The sequence below is a fragment of the Pyrgilauda ruficollis genome, unplaced genomic scaffold, assembly GCF_017590135.1.
Source record: "Pyrgilauda ruficollis isolate IOZ18807 unplaced genomic scaffold, ASM1759013v1 scaffold41, whole genome shotgun sequence".
Lineage (NCBI taxonomy): Eukaryota > Metazoa > Chordata > Aves > Passeriformes > Passeridae > Pyrgilauda > Pyrgilauda ruficollis.
In genome coordinates, this window is record NW_024525601.1 from 7506903 (window position 1) to 7523890 (window position 16988).

General features: G+C 36.2%; 1 protein-coding gene across 5 annotated transcripts in view; it reads left to right on the forward strand.

The window, feature by feature from the left end:
* Positions 1-16418, forward strand: part of MIB1 (MIB E3 ubiquitin protein ligase 1) — a 78404-nt gene extending 61986 nt beyond the window's left edge. For 2 of the 5 annotated variants that reach the window (XM_041477762.1, XM_041477764.1), the window contains exons 18-21: positions 2120-2198; positions 3816-3929; positions 5062-5162; positions 9943-16418. In XM_041477762.1, the coding sequence (XP_041333696.1) occupies positions 2120-2198; positions 3816-3929; positions 5062-5162; positions 9943-10083 (435 nt within the window). In that variant the 3' untranslated portion in view covers positions 10084-16418. The other 3 variants (XM_041477763.1, XM_041477765.1, XM_041477767.1) reach the window with 3 other exon arrangements.
* The last annotated feature ends 570 nt before the right edge of the window (positions 16419-16988 follow it).

Genomic DNA, 16988 nt, shown 5'->3' on the forward strand with positions numbered 1-16988 from the left:
ATGCCTTACGCGTGTCTCACTGGATAGAATTAATTTTGCATCATAATGATATCTTGCTCTTTTCTGTTTGCCTGTCATGCCTGCCTTTCCCTGCCTTGCAACGTCTTTATTGTTCAAGCCCTCAGAGTTCCTAATACAGTCACCTGAGGATGCTTTATTGAAATAGACTATTTCCCCTCTGCCCTGGTATCTTTTCTTCACGTTAAGATAAATTGCTGCTTTTTCTGAAGTATAATTTCCCTCAGTAATATTGAGTTCTTCTATTCCTTAGCTTGAAAGATGATTTGCCTGTAAACTGAGTTAATATGTGCTTGTTTGTGTAGTTAATAATTACTTTCAGCCTTCACGTTCTTTTTCTTTGGAAACATGAGTTTCATTATACTGTCTTTTTCCTTCAGAGAATCAACTAGTCCCTATTTCGACACCAAGGTTTCTCAAATGGTTACTCACAAGTAGTTTTGACTCTATGGATACCTTCCCATTGCTTTTCTGTTTGAGTGTTCTTTTATTCTTTGTAATCACCAACTCTTGTCCTGGTTTTTTTTAGCTGTTACAAAAAAATAAGTCATGTTCTGCACCTGGATTTATATTTGGTTTTAGATTGGCTTTAGGTTTTTTGGGGGTTTTTTTGGTTGGTTTCTTTTTGGAAACCAAACTGTTCCTTTTTGGGGGATTTTTTTAGTTTTTCCAAACACATTTGATTAGTCTGCTTCTGTAGTATGTTGTTTTTTCCTCCATCTCAGAGCAAGCCTAAGAATTGCAAATATCAAGTTGCACTGTTTTTACTACTCACTCTTTTATTCTCCTTATACTATTCGCTGTTCTGCATTGTGTATGTTCAAAAGGCAAGTGTTAACATAGAGGGAGCTCCTTTTCTCTAGACGTCCTTATAGTCAGTGAAAGGGTTCTGCCACTGAGTGATTTGGAGCAGCAAAGTGAGGGTTCTGCCCCTACTCATCCATCTAAAGAAGCTGATCTATGGAAATCAGCTTTCCCAGGTAAAAGCTAAGCTTTGTGGATAGCCTTCCTTTGATTTCTTTTGCTCAATTGGTTTGAGAGATTGGAATATCTGGTCAATACTTCTCTTATACTTTTCTGTATAAAAAACTTACAGTAATATCTGCAAGGCTAAGAAATTAATGAATCAGGAGAACAGTTCTATGAACTGGAAGAGGTGGTCCAGGCCAGTATAAATGGAATTGTATGTGGTGTCTATGATCATACTGTATATGCCCCATCCCTGGCAGTGTTCAAGGCCAGGTTGGATGGGGCCCTGAGTAACCTCATCTAGTAGAAGGTGTCCCTGCCCACGGCAAGGGTTGGAACTGGAGGATCTCTAAGGTCCTTTCCAACCCATACCATTTGATGATTCCATCCTATATAGAGCTCAAGTCATGCAAAAGGACTTGAGAAACCCTGATCCAGAATATTAAAATATTTCTGTAAAAGTACTTTTTAAGTGAATTTCTTAGGATCATAGAATGTTGGAAGGGGCCTTTAAAATCAGTAATGTGACCGACATCTAATACCATGGAATGAGCAGGGACATCTTCAATGAGGTCGTGTTGCTCAGAGCCCTGTCCAGCCTGATTGTGAATGTTTCCAGGGGTGGATCATCTACCACCACTCTGGGTAACCCATTCCAGTGTTTCATGACCATCATCATAAAAAATTTCTTTTTTTTAGCAAATTGGCTTTCTTTTAGTCTAAAACTATTACTCCCTGTACTACTGCAACAGGACCAGCATTTGTTCCCATCTTTGTTATAAGGCCCCTTTGAGTACAGAAAGGCTGTAATAACATCTTCCTGGAGACTCTTTTCTTCAGACTGATCAACCCTGATTTAAGTGTCTGTGATGGAATAAAGGAGAAAAAAGAAAAAGAAATTTATGGTGTCTAAATGCTTCTCTGTGCCTGTCATTGTACTGAATGTGTGAAAATTGCCGGCAAATACCTGTTCTTAGAAGTTAGTGTGATAACTCATTCAAGTTGCGTTTTGAGATGCTGAATTAGTTTAAAACCCTGCTAGATGAAGATTCTTGACGCCCATGTGCCTTGCAGATTAATGTAGAGAGCAGGAGATGCACTTTGCTCAAGTGTGTGTGTGTTGTCTTTACAGATTGAAGAATGCGTCGTATGTTCAGACAAAAAGGCAGCAGTGCTCTTCCAGCCTTGTGGTCATATGTGTGCCTGTGAGAGTAAGTAACTTTACATAACCTCTTTTGGAAGTAATTGTGAAACAGAATGTTTTTAATCAGACTGCTAAAACCATTAGCAAGTGTGCACGCGTGTGTGTCATGTCTCCATCTCAACCGTGACAATTCTGATTTGTAATTTGAAATCAGTAATCTGATTTCAGGTTTGATTTACTTGGTAGTCTGATGGGATTTTCAGAATTTTGGCATTATTTGTCATGCTGATAATTGGAGGACAAAGTGGAGATTTTCAAATATTTAGAAAGCGTGTGCTCTTTCATCTGAATTATTTAACTGTGAGTAGGCTTTCTCACATTATAGAAGCCTACTGTATATCATTAACGCTTGGTAGTAATTAGAATTAATTTTGTTGTTTTGTTGCAGCTTTTTCAAGGCATTCAGATATGCAAATGGTGTTTTAAAAAATATCATCAATAAATACTTAGTATGCTTCATTACTAATCTACAGATTTGCACAAGGGTGTCTTTGCCCCAAAAGTCACATCATATATCTTTGCAAAGAGCACCAGTTATGGTTCATTTTGATTTATCTTGTGTAATGGTAAAATAGGTAGGCAAGGTCTTGAAATTTTTTGGTTTTGAGTATATGTGGATGAGAATGGAGCTATCAACTTTTCTCCAGACATTTCAGGGTTTTGTTGAAGGGTCATTTCCCTAGAGAAGAGCAGTCCTTATTGATGAGGGTCTACACAAGAGGGAAAGTAATCGTTCCCATGAGTAACTGCTTACTTGGACTTGCTAAAGAAGTCTGATTTCATCCTCTCTTCTGGCTGAGGCAGCTGACATCAAACCACTGACTATAGTTAGCCTGATCTGGACTCTTTCATTGTCTGCAGTTGAAAGATGATGAGAGAAGTTGTTTTGAATCGTTTCCCAGGAAAGAAGACAACAAAAAGATTGATTACTGTGATGAAGGTTTTCAGCAGCGTAGTACATGTTACCAAGTCTAAGCTTTAACAAGGACAGCAGAAGGTTTAACAGTTGTAGATTATTTCTTTCCAGATTTTTTTCTGGCCATCTTGTTCAAGCAGGATGAGACAGTCTTCAAGTTTGTGTGTTTTGTAGGACCCACTCTCTTGATTCACAGTAACCTTTTAGCATTTATGAGACAATAACTTGCCTTTAGTTGAAAAATTACAGCCCCCTTTCTAGAATTCTGTCAAAAGATGTAGGTTTACTCAAGGGTAAAGAGCTGCATCTCTTTGCCCCTGGAGCATTTGGACAGTGAGATCCTTTGTTCTAAAGAAAAAATCAGATAGCTGGGACATTCTTGGAAGTTCTGGTCTCAAATGTGTGATTGCCTTTTAACTTCTGTAATTCTTGTGGACTAGACATCCATATGGAGAAAGAGGAACCTGTTCACTTGAAATATCTTAAAAGGAGATAGAGAATAGATTTACTTTGAATCCCAAGCAGTACATTGTTTAGGTGTGATTTGCAGAAAATTACGTGAAGATAAAGTCATGTAGTTCTTTGTATTATAAGCATCTGTTAAGTCATTGCTGTATATAGGTACTCTGAATAAACAAACCCATGGATAGCAAAAACGAAAAACAAAGTGGGAAGATTCAGAGTTGATTTATTTCTCTGCTCTCACAGATTGTGCAAGCTTGATGAAGAAATGTGTACAGTGTCGGGCAGTGGTTGAGCGAAGAGTGCCTTTCATAATGTGCTGCGGAGGGAAAGGTACAGAAGATACCAGTGATGATATTTGTGAGTGACTCCAGAGCCCATACTCTTTCATGTTCCTCCACCAACCTATTCTCATTCTCTTAAATGATCTAAATACTTCTCTGCTATCTGAAGAAAAGTTTGATGAAAGCAGTGCTAACACAGGTATCCCTTTGCTGTTTGCACTACTTTCTGCATCAGGAGCAGCAAATGTGGTAACACCACCGGTCATTAATTACACTGGAGAGTTGCTTCTGGCATTTGGAGTAGAATCCAAAACATGTGATGACTTGGCCACTTACTAATACCCTAAGAAGTAAAAGCTGAAGATTTTCTGTGATTGTGCAAATGAGCAAATAATTTTATTTTTTTTTTATCTCTGATACTCTGAAGTAATGGTAAGTATTTTGTATCTAGGTACAAGCAGCTTTTCTGAGAGAATGTCTAGTTTTAAATCTCCTCCTTTGACTAATTTTTAAACTTGTTGTGACTTGAGTAATTTCTATGAATTATTTGTATTTGCTCTGTGTGTGTCTATTTGGTGCACAGCATTTCAGTTGAATTTATGAGAATTGGAATATTAATATTGTCATCATGTTCTGAAATAGATAAATATAAAAATAGTCATTAAAATCAGGTTTTCCATACTCACACTGGAAATTCAACACTTGACAATTTTTCTTTGGTATAATAATATTGCTTCCCAGATCAGTCGAATACAGGAGTATTAATCTGAGCTTGTTCAAATTTTAAATTAACTGCTTCCAAGACACTTGGACAATTTTGAACACCAAATAGAATCATCTCTGCAGATAAAAAAGTAATTTCAATGTGAAGGAATTTGGCTTTTTTTTTTCTTAAACATACGCAAAAATATTTATGTCAGGAACTTTGCTGACAAATAAGAAATCTGAGAACATTAAGGGACAACAAGTGTCATTATTATGGAAATACTTGTCAAAGAAGTGTTGCTATTAAACTCAAAGAAGGACCCAAAGAAGTTCTTTGTTGAGCTGCAGTGATGGTGTAGTGAATTTAGTTAGATTATCAAAGATGGTTGACTAACATATTTTTCAGATAATTGAAAAATTGTAGCTGTGACACTGGAATAATTATTCCTGGTTCATTAGATTGCTGCATAATCACTTATCTTTATTTTCTTTTAATGTTACAGCAAGTGGAAACATTCCAGTTTTGCAGAAGGACAAAGACAACACTAATGTCAATGCAGATGTACAGAAGCTGCAGCAACAGTTGCAAGACATCAAGGAACAGGTAAAAGTGCTGGATAAAATTGTAATAACCATGAAGTGCAAGAACCACTTGATTGAAAAAGCCAATGCATCTATTATTTAAAGCAAAGTGACATGTTGAAGTGCCTCAGGTCTTAAACTGTAGTTAGAAGACCAGTATTTTTGTGGGATGTGGCTTGTATGTCCTCTATGTACAGGGTTAAAAGAAAAAATCGAGTAGCCGTGCTTGATAATCCATCAATTAGAGCATGTGTGTTGATGTGACTGAAAAAGGATGCTCTTCCCAGTCAGTACATTCTCTTACTGTTAAGCTGACCTGAATGTGTGGGTACAGCAGAAGCTGTTTTCACAGAACAGTAATAAAAGTAGGTCATCTTCACCATGCTGTATCTACCTTAATCTTGACTTGTCTGTTCATTAACTGCCTTGGAACAATAGCTGATAGTTATCTGTCTTATGAAGGGTATAGTGAACACACTCTGTGTGGCTGCACGGTTAAAACTTTGTAAATATTATAGATGGAGTTCCTGATAGTTATCTGTCTTATGAAGGGTATAGTGAACACACTCTTCAAAAAACTGTGTGGCTGCACGGTTAAAACTTTGAAAATATTATAGATGGAGTTGAAATATTTGGAATTTAAATGTTAAGGCTTATCTTTGTAGTTAGGTATAGTGTTTGCAGATCTTTCAGCAGTAAGGGATCTGGAGCATCTGAGTACTGAATGAGGTTACTCTCTTAGAACCCTGATAATGTGACTTTTTGTTTCCATGTGTGACACAATTGGAAGAAACTTTTCATGGATACAGGAAACTGAGGTGTTCTAGCTTGCCTTTTCCTCAAGCAGGCTTACAGCAGTCCATAATACTTCAGTGACCGCAGTATCACATCTAGCCCTGGTAGTTGTTGGATTCAGCTGTTCACGTGCATGAAAGCCTGCGCTAGAACATTTAGATTGCCGGTTTTAGGGCCTGTGTTCTAAATGCCTTAAATTTGTGAGGTGATGTGCTCAGCTGAATGTCTATGATGAGCTCTTCCTGTCATATGGTGACTGGGCCAGCACTCCAGTAACAGAAATTCAAAACACTTTCCTGTGTAGTTTTTATCTGTCAAGAACATGCAAGGTGGAAAATTGTAATTTGAAAGTGCATGTCTGTCTTACTTGGAAACTCCAGATGTTACTGTCATCTCTGGTGGCTTGCATCCACTATATAGCTTCTGCTTTACTTTTTAGCATTGAATGGAAAAAATAATGTTGTTATTTTGGCATTTGAAGTGATACATGCAAAAGATGCCAGATGCATGCTTAAATGCAAATAATCTGTTTTCTTCAGATGCATTTTTTCAGGGTACTTTAGGAGTTATAGAAGATCAGAGTTCTGTTTGGGTATGCTGATATTCTTATGTGTAGGCACATAAAAAGAAAACTACTTTGTTACAGTTTTTCTTCTTTATGAGATGTGATCTCAGGGGTTTTTTGTCAGTTTTCCTTAGGTGCTATTTTATTCTCTCTGATTTTATCTAACCTTTGGGATTTTGCTAGCTAGCAGCCAGAATTGTTCAGTGCCTCTGACTCGAAGGAGAACGTTCTGGTCATTCCTTGTGTGCCTCTTGGCTTGAGGCTCATGTGTTTTCTTCAGTGTCTTTTGTGCTTAGTCTTGTGACAGGGCAAGTTGTATCATACTTGTGAGTGGCAAGTCAGATTTGGTTAAAATTGATCATCTTATCTTTTAAATTTGTGCTTGAAGTTAATTTAAGCACAGCATACCACTATAATTGTGTATTTATTTTGATGTATGCTGTAACAGTTCAGTCTTTGTGTTCAATTGATATTTTTCTACTTAAAATTAATTTGTTCTCTTTCAGCAGGTATAAGCCTTTGTTTCAACTCATACCTTCAATGATAATCTAATATGTTAGTGCAGCAAGCTTTTAAAACTATTTCTGGTGCCAAGCAGAAGTGATGCTGATGTCAACAGAATCTCCCACATCTGATGACCACACCATTCTTCAGGGATTCCCTGAATGTGAACCCTTTTGACTGTAATTGCAATACCTTCACTCCATTTCATACCTAATCATCATCATCATCCATCTAATATCTTACGTATGTTCCTTCACCATACTTACATCACCTTCTTCTTCCTTAAAAAATAAATTTATTTTGTCGCTGTGCACCTGTATATTGTTGTAAAAATTGTTTTTAATAGTGAGGAATTGATACTTAAAGCAGTTTCAAACACCTTGTTAGTGACAAAAAAATTGAGTTGCAAACCCTGTTATACTTAGAGTGCAGTGGGCACTTTCCCACAGTACTTACCTGAAGAAGTAATTCTCATATAGAACAGGCATAGTGCCTTTTTATACTGTTTGTTTTCCTTCAAAAGACGGGAGTCAAATGTTGCAGGCAGATGAAAAATGGGATTTCATGCAGAGGATGCTCTAACAGTACAGTACAACAGCTACAGATACTTATTTTTCACTCCTTATTTTCAGCTGCTCAGAAGGGGCATAAGGTTTGCAGTGAACTTCTTTCACTGTAAAAGTACATGTAAGATGGTGGTCAAATAAGGAATTCTCCTTCAGAGTTGGATAAAACTCAGTTATTTGGGCTTGTATCCCACTGGGAAACTGCTGAACTAATTGTTAAAAGCCTGTCAGAAAAGAACTGTGTAGCAAGCAGGAAGCTTGTTATTCTGCCAGCTGAGTCCTCCTACTGTGTGAAGTAACTTAAGTGTTAAGATAGTATCATGTTAAGAAATTAAACAGCTAACGTATTTTATATACCATGCTTCTGTACTAAGCAGGAGAAATAGGACGATTGTCTAATACTGCATGTCTATAAAATGAAAATGTTGGGATTTCTGTCCTTTACTAAATTAAACAGTTCAAAGTAATGGTGTTTCAACAGATTTTATTTTATTATTTCTGTGTCCCTTAATGGATATTTTCATTTTTAAATGGTGGTGTAGCATTTGGAGAGAAACAGACCCTTGTAACTTCAGTAATTCTGACATTATATTTAGACATAAAAGCCAATAATTAGCCAAAATATAGAATAAAGGCTACACATTGGGGATTTCCCCAGAGATGAGTGTTTGCTTTGTCAGTGCTTTGTGAAAGGTCATCACACCAGCACTGCCAGGTTGTAGACACTTGTCACACAGCTGCGTATTCATTGCACGGGAAATAGCTGCTTCACTGATGCCTTAAGTTTGTGAGTTACTCAAGGAGGAATACTCTAAAGATCCCATTAATGTGTAGGATGCGAAGGTGATGACCTTGTGTGAATGGAAAAATGAGCAGGACTGACTGACAGTCAGTCTTCTGTAAATTTCTAGTTTGAGAATGATTTGTTACAGTACTGTGGAAGTTCTGGCAAAGCTGGATCACATCCCCCTTCAGGGCTTTTTTTAAATATAAAATGACTTAAGGTTTTTCCTGGAAGTTTTATTTTCCTGCTAGCCCATTATACTAGTATCCTGAAGATTAAAATAGTGATTTGGTCAGATTCCATGCCAATTTAAACTCTTAAGCGGAATTTTGATGAATTTTTTTGGTCTTCAGTTAAGCTATCTACCCTAGGAAGTAATGCCTATTGATTTCATAGAAAGTGTGCTTTAGGGTTTTTCTGAATAGGGTACCTTGGTATGGATTCTCTCTCTTGCAATGAACAAATTGAAGCGAAGCCCCAATGATGAACACAGGAGCAAGTCACAGGTGCAAGATGGTGATAAAATGAATTTGTATTTGAAATTTGAGCCTCATCTCATATTTCATGTTATGTATGAGATCAATATGTCAAGTATTTCATGTTATGTATGAGATCAATTTTTAGAATTGTTAGATATATGTAATAAATTCGAGATAAGAGGACATCTTAGATTTGATTTGATCTATAGAATGGTCTTAACGATTTTCATCTGTTGAAACATCTATTCATTTACTAACAATTGATAAACTGTTATAATTGAAATCCTAATATGGCTGCAATATGTTTATGGTGAAGGAACATGCCTTATGAAAACTTCAATTTCTGCACATGACAAAAGGTGAAGGACATTGTTCCTTAGTCATTGGTGCAAAATGAATTTTGCTGTTGAAGAACTTCGGGCATTGACTATCACTTCGCGTTCAGCAATTAAAACTGATTTTAAAAGTTTGCTGTGCTGCTGTTATGAGTGAAGGTTACAAATTTACTAAACTGTTCTTCATTTGAAACTTGACGTCTTCTTTTGGTTGAAAATCCAGATAACTTCCACAAAGTATTAAATTTTACGTATCATATTGATTATGCAACATTTTTATTCCTTCTGTGGGAAGTGAGTGCTTGGTGTTTACAGGTAAGTATATGAATGGCTAGCTAGCCTGAGAAGAAGTTTGTAAATCATTACACAAGCATTGCATACATCAAGCTGTTTATGTTTTGTTTCCTGGAAGATTACATGATAGAAAAGAGAAACATTCTGAAGAGTGTTTCAATGTTGCAAGCTTACATAATTATATTGAAAATATCATGTCAGCCTACTACTGGATTGCCTTAATTGAAGAAATCATATTTAGAAGAAAGTACATAGTTGCTTGTGTCATGATGGAGTAGGACAAGCCCATATATTTCAAGTCCATGTGGAATAAAAATGGGATTTAAAAAAAAGCCCCACAATTTAGCTTGTGGCTATGGCAATTATCTGCTATGCTTAGGATGACATATATGTTGTTGAATTTCAGCAGTTGAGATGTTGCATATTCAGTACTGTATAACTACTACCACTGACAACGTAACCTGTCAAAATCTTTTCCAGACGATGTGTCCTGTCTGTTTGGACCGCCTGAAGAACATGATCTTTCTGTGTGGCCATGGAACGTGTCAGCTCTGTGGAGACCGAATGAGCGAGTGCCCCATATGCCGCAAGGCAATTGAACGGAGGATCCTTTTGTACTAAACAGGGGCCGGGGTTTTTTACTAGCTTGTGAAAGAGTAAGGACATGTTGATGATTTTAAACCTCTGTTAATTTGAAAGGTAGTAAAAGGGTTCTGATGAAAACATTTCTAATACTGTAGCACAGGTTTGTTACATAGTAATTGTTTAAAGACTGTGAACACACCAAACAAACAGTATTTGAACAGTCAGCTTGTAGCTTTACTCTTAAAAAACGTCTAAGCCTGATGCTAATTGAAAGCAGTCCTTTTTTCATTTTGTTTCTGTCTTCTTCTTCCCCTTAAAGTTTAAAGGGACAATCTTATTTTGGTTTTGTTCATGTGTATCATGTATGTATCAGATGTCAAGTGATGTAAGGGAATTTTTTTTATATTGTCAGTTACTACCAAACATAAATATTTAGAGTTTGGTTTTTTTTTTTTGCTTTGTGCTTTTCTAGAGAGTGACATTTCCTGTGACAGTTCTGATTCACAATGAATTTCTGTCTTGAAATACACAGTCGTGAAAAATCAATACAAAATCTATACGCAGTAATAATAGCCATACTATTCCCATAAGGTCATACCACAGAATGCAATGGTAGGGTAATTCTGACTTCATCATGCCCTTTGTTCCTGAGGATGGGCTGTGTAGGAAACAATAAAAAGAAAAATCTGTTTTAGAAGCATTATGTTTCCAAAATTGCACTTTTAGCTAACAGGTTCAAGCTAAATAACTTAAATAGAGAGCTTCATAATTCTGCTAATTACTTGACTTAGTATGGAATTGCTTTTAGCTTGAGTGGAAAGGAGAACATTTGAGCGGTGGGTCAGTTATCCCTTTTAGATGAGTGAATTTGATCCATTGTGTAGAAACATACATGCAGAGCCGTTTAACAATTGTGGGTCTGTGAATTCAGAAAAAAGAGATTTTGCAAAATTTCCTTTTTTTTAAATTAAGTTTTATTGTCTCCAGGCAAACAGTGTCAACAGCAAAAGACAATATTTAATATTGATTATTTATCTAAGTGGGGTGTTAGCACCAGAACTTGTCTGTGAGCATTACTGAATAATACTGCAAATGAAGATATTGCTGACAGAACAGTGAATTTTGTGAGCTGTGCCTAGTTCAGCTGAATTTTGCTGGAGTTTGTTGTCCCTGATATGATCAAGAGCTGTTCCTCCTGACCCCCAAAATGCTACTGTTAGATACTGCAAACTATTAACATTTTGAAAACAAATGTATCCTTTCATCCTTTTTGGTGGTAGAAAATACACTGATTTAAGGATCTCTTGTAGCTAAAAGGAATCTGCTTTAAAAATTAGCTGTTTTTTTAATTTAATTTTAATTTAGAAATTAGATTTGTTCATTACTAAATTAATTACTGGTTAATTATAAATAAATTACTAATTAATTTAGAAATTAGCTTGCTCCAAAGTGATTCGACAGTCTTCTGAGTGCATAGTTCATGTAGCCTGTTGCCATTGTGCAGACTTCCTTTGGAGGTGCTCTTGCAGAACATTAAAGAAATCCATGCTGGAGTCACTTAGGTGCCTTACTTGCAGCTAAGATGAATTTATCATTGAATTCTCATTGCATATGTCTAAAATGTGGACAAAAGGATAGTTCAGGGAAAGAGCCAAGTAAGGATAATGTTATAATTGTGGTTTTTGCAGATAAATCAGTCTCTCTTCTGAAACTTATATTGGTATGCCTGAACTGTGCAAATGTTGGCAAATGTCTCAGAAGACTGTTACTAATAAACTGTAAAGACAGACAAACCTTTAAGCAATAAGATTAAATACTGAGTAAAGTTTTCCAGGAAACAAGTACAGTGATACATTGGAAAAGTGTATGTAGAGAGGCTTTTAACACCATGAGGTGTTGTAATACACAGCCTTACAATAGCCATCTTTAATCCTCATCCAGCATTCCAAATGTTCCTCATTATTTTCAGTGTTGTTTCATTGGACACAATCACAATCTGGAGTCAGTACAGTAGTCTGGTTTATTTTGTATACTAGTGGTCATCTGTTCTCAGATAATCTGCATCTGTATTCTTGACCAAATGAAGCAGGCTTCCCTTTTTTGCCTCTTGATTCCTGTTCTAAAATACCAAAATTTCAAGGTTTTGGAAAGTTTTTGATGTAAGGCCTTTTTTCAGTTCAACATTTTGGTATCTCCACTTAACTCTGTGTGCATCTGAGTGTTCATTGCAATTTTCATTTGGACAATATGCACATTACTAAGGTTTTTGGTTTGGTTTTTTTGGGGTTTTTTTTTTGGTAGCATGTTTTACAGCTGAACTTTCTATAGTGGACTTCAGTTTCTTGTCAGGCTTCCCCTGGAAATACTTCTATAATAGGATGTGCCCTTTGATGATCCATTCTGAGCTTTAGCCTGTCATACATCAGATTTGTACCTTGATTTCCTCTGTCTCTGGCAGACATATTTTGTCCTCTTAACTCTTTAAGGGAACCTCTGCAAACTTGGCTGTGCAGATGCAGGGTGGATCTCTTCTTGATAACGCAGCTCAAAACTGAAACCTCAATATAGCAGTTTGCATTTTACTGATTCTTTGTTGCTGGAACAAGCCAGAATTACTTGAAAGTGTTCCAGCTTAGCATCAGTTGAATAATTCAGCTGAGTTACAACAGATCTGAAGCATCCTGGATAGGAAACTGGATGTAAGATGTAGGTTACTGTTTAACACCCTCAGTGCTTGAATACCATCACAGTCCTATGGAAATGGAGACAATGACCGAAGGAATTGCTGTAGGAGCAGCTTTAGTGTCCTATACTGCACTCACAGCAGAGGACTGTGACTGCATAGGAGTTTGTGATTGGACTCATTCAGCAGTGTTGTGCGCCAGTTGAAACTGAACTGTGTCAGCTTGATGGTGACACAGAAAAACAACTGTTTTGGTGCCAAGAAAAACAACTGAATTAGAAAAACTAGGAAAGCTAACCAAGATGCTTAAATTATTTATATAGGTCTCTTATTGACAGGAGGAAGAACTTTATCTTGTCTGGAGATGGCAATATAGTTTGCCTTTCAAAAAACTTAATGAGGAAAAATGCTTGCAAATCCGGTATCATTTGTGGAAATAAATATTTATATTCACACCCTCTCTTTTCATTCAGATGTAGAAGGTGAGCTAGTGTTGTTGAGGATGCCAGTAAGCTCATTCACTTGATTTTGTGGTTATCTGTGTGCTGTGCACAGACTGCGAATGTTTAATTGGATAGCACATTTTTGAAGGATGAGAAGTTCACTTGAAAGCCAAAGGGGATCATAACAAGTAGTAGTGTTAAGGAAATACCACTGTGCATCTGTCTTCAGCAAAAGATTGAAGTCTAAATTTCACCTGAGCAAAGTGAAAATTAGAAAAATCAGTTAGGCATTTATCTCTTAATTTATTTTAAAATCGTAGAATGTAAGGGTTGTAAGGTTTGTGATGTCTATTCCCCAGCATTTAATGACAATTTTGAAATTAAATGGAATGCAGTATCTCCATTTGTTACTTGAAACAAGTAACAAGATGCCTAAAAATATATATTGTTCAGTGTGAGGTATGCTCAGATGTTTAAGTAAAATACTTTCTTTTCCATTCATTAAGGGACATAAACAGTCATATCACTATGCAGTGATTTAAAGTGTAAAGGCAACCTAAGAGGTTAACAGAATAAACTTAATAGTTGTAGATTGTTAACTTTTGTATAACTACCTTTGACTTTTTTTTCCCCTCAAAACTTGTATCATCACTTATTGTGGCCCAAGCTTATATGGCACTTGTCAAAATCTGGGCTGCTATTGCCTACTTTCCATCTGTTGGATTACTCTGTGCATTGGGGTTTGGAGAAATCCCTTTTTCCTGAAGTGGATAATAAAAACTACACTGGTGTGATAGCAAACAAGCTCCTTTGTAAATGTGAAAGTTTGATTAGAAGGTGGTGTTCTTAACTTGGATTGGGTGAGAATATAGCAGATTTGCACAAGTACTTGTGCCTTGTTAGCATAATCTTATAATTGGTATTTTAGCTTCTTTTAAAGACCTAAAATGGTCTTTTAAAAATAATTAAGTACTTATTGTGTAGATATTTTCTAGAGATGAAGGTATATGTATGTGTAATTATCTTTAGCAGTATTAATTGCAGTTAATGTAAACATGAAATTGTTTGAAGAAGCTACTTTCAGCTAGTGATCTGAGCTTCCTCTACAAAACTAATTGTCAGAAAATTAATTTTACTCTTCCAGTAGCAGCTGGTGAACCGAAGAGCCTATCCTGTTCTTTGTGCTGCATGGGTCAAGTTTTCATTTAAAAAACCAAACCCCAACAACACTACAGTCTAACCTTTAGCAGTGCTACCTCCTTTTTGTCCAAGTGCTGAATTCTTCTCTAGCTGTTCGATGTCTTTGGGAAGGGGTGAGGAATGCATCAGTTTTCTTTTGCTTCATCAGTTTTGTTGTCTGAATATACATTGCAGGGGTTTTTATTACTTTAGAAAATGACTGTGTAAATTTAGTAAAATAGCAGTGTGTGATTTGCCACAAAGTACATTGTATACCTGTGCATAAGTTGCTGGAATTCATACTGTTGTCTTTCTGTGCATTTCATACTTTGTTTGTGTTGACAAAGCTAAACTGTTGTCTGCAGAAGCTTTAGTATGTGCCATTTTTATAGCTAAGCCTGTGGTAAATACGCAAGTTCTGACTCAGGGCTTTTTAACAACTTAAACACATTCACAATGTTCTTCAGCACATCTTGGAGAATATTAGAGATTTAATGACTGTACAGTGCCTTGATAGAACTATTGAATGGGCAGCAGCCATAGGGTCTTCACAAGAATGCAAGTATCTTTTCAATCCAGTTAATGAGTTGACGTTAATAAAGTTGTAATGCCCTTGCCATGAATTTATAAACTTGTATATATTTTCTGTAAAGGAAAATTGGCAAATTTAGATATTGTTAAGCTTTCTGAAAGCTGTTTAATTGTTGCACTGGTCATGAGGATCTGAAGGGCATAATATTCAAATTTACAGAAGCAGCTTCTGTGTCAAAGACAGCTGAGAAAATTTTCTGTATGTGACATTTTTAGTGTGAGGGAGAGGTCATTGTATAACATGTAAAAGTACCTGCTTTACTCTGATCTACTGAATCTGTGAGAGAGAAATAACCAACAACAAATCAGTATGTTTGCATGCCATTTCATAGTTAGAAAACTTTGTGTCATTTTGAGCTTGTGGGAAATACTTAATTTGTCCCAGCCTTAGTGTCTTTATGAATTCAAACTATTCATGTTAGAAAACAGGTTTTACTGAATCACAACAAACAGTTTTGCTTTTGTTAAAACTAACTTTGTATTTTCTGTAAACTGTAGATTTTGACATGACTGTTTATTGGAGAAATTTAAGGTTTCCTGTGTGAATGTAGTGTATTTCTGTATGCAGATAGCATATTATATTATTGCTTACGTTAAAACTGCTTAGCAAGGTCTAAGCTTTTCAAAGGAAATGCTGATGTACTGTATGGTTAGTAAAACTTGTCATATAAGATGTATACTGACTTTTTCAAGAGCTTTGATTTAAAAGTATAGTTGGACTGAATTAATACTGATTTTTTGCACACAAAATTGGAAAAGGGGTGGTGGCTCATTTGTCTTCCTCCTTCTTAGTTGTAATGATGTTAGATGTCACCATGGAATTTGAAAATTGGATACCTGAACAAGTATTTGCAAGGTTAGTTACTAGTTGGCATGCAATTTTTAAAGAGCACCAGACTTTGTTGAGAAATTTTGCAGTCCAAAGTTCCTAAAAAACCTGGTTCTTTTATCATATGTTCCTGAAGAATGAATTTGTGGAAGTATCAGAAGTGCTACGTGCTTTTGAATCTCCAAGGTACTCGAACATTGTTAAAGCAGCACAGTCAAAGTTTGAAGGGTGGATTATGTTGTAACAACAGAAAGGTTGATTTAAAATTATCTCTGGATTATGTGCAAATTTTTCTGTAAATATGCAGTTCATAGTACTGTTCTACTGACCCGAGTTGCTGTTAAGTGTTTGTGAGACTCTGTGTTTACTTGTAATTGAATGGCCTTTACCGATCTGGCTACGTGAATGTGATCGTTTAAACATCTCCTGCCAGATACAGTAACTTCCATATTCTGAGACAACAGATGCTGCATCATGGTTTGTACTTTTAGGATTCAATTTAATGGATGAATTTGTAAAAAAAAAAAAAAGTCTATGTAATCAAAGGCAACGAAACCAACCAGACTTACACGGCGTAGTGTTTTTATTTGTCTTAGTGTACAGATGAAAAAAGGAACTGACAGAATAAAAAGTTTGTTGCTCTCTTTCTCAGTTTCTTTTCATTTTTCAAGTTTCTTCAGCCTTGGTTTATATGACAGGTCTGTATGAAAACAGTGCTTTCAAATACTTTTGAAAAAACTCTATTTTAAAGTAATTCATGCAAATTGTTGAAATACATTTGAAGTAGCCTCTTGTTCTTTGCTTGGGATTTACGAGCTGTTCACGTATTTCTCCTTACGTGTTCGTTGGACATGATGGGAGCAGTGCTGGCATTGACTAAAGACTTCATCTCTGTGGTCTCAAGGGTTTCAGCCCCTGCTGTTGATTGTAGTGGAAGCTGCAGGTTTTGCTAGTGTTTGGTATTGATGGGTTTAGATTTTGAGAAGGCTGTTTCCTACTGTACAATATAAATAATTATAATAATTTTATAAGTTCTGTGTAATGCAGTTAATTTCTGTGTAGTGCACTTTGCTGTTCTAAGTCATTCCAGCTATATACCATATACAGTCATCTGTTTTTGATGGGAGTGGTGAAAGTGCATGGAGATTTCCTTTGGATTTGACATTAATTAAATGCAGAGTTCTTCATGGGTGTACTCTGTTTCATTTAGGTAGTA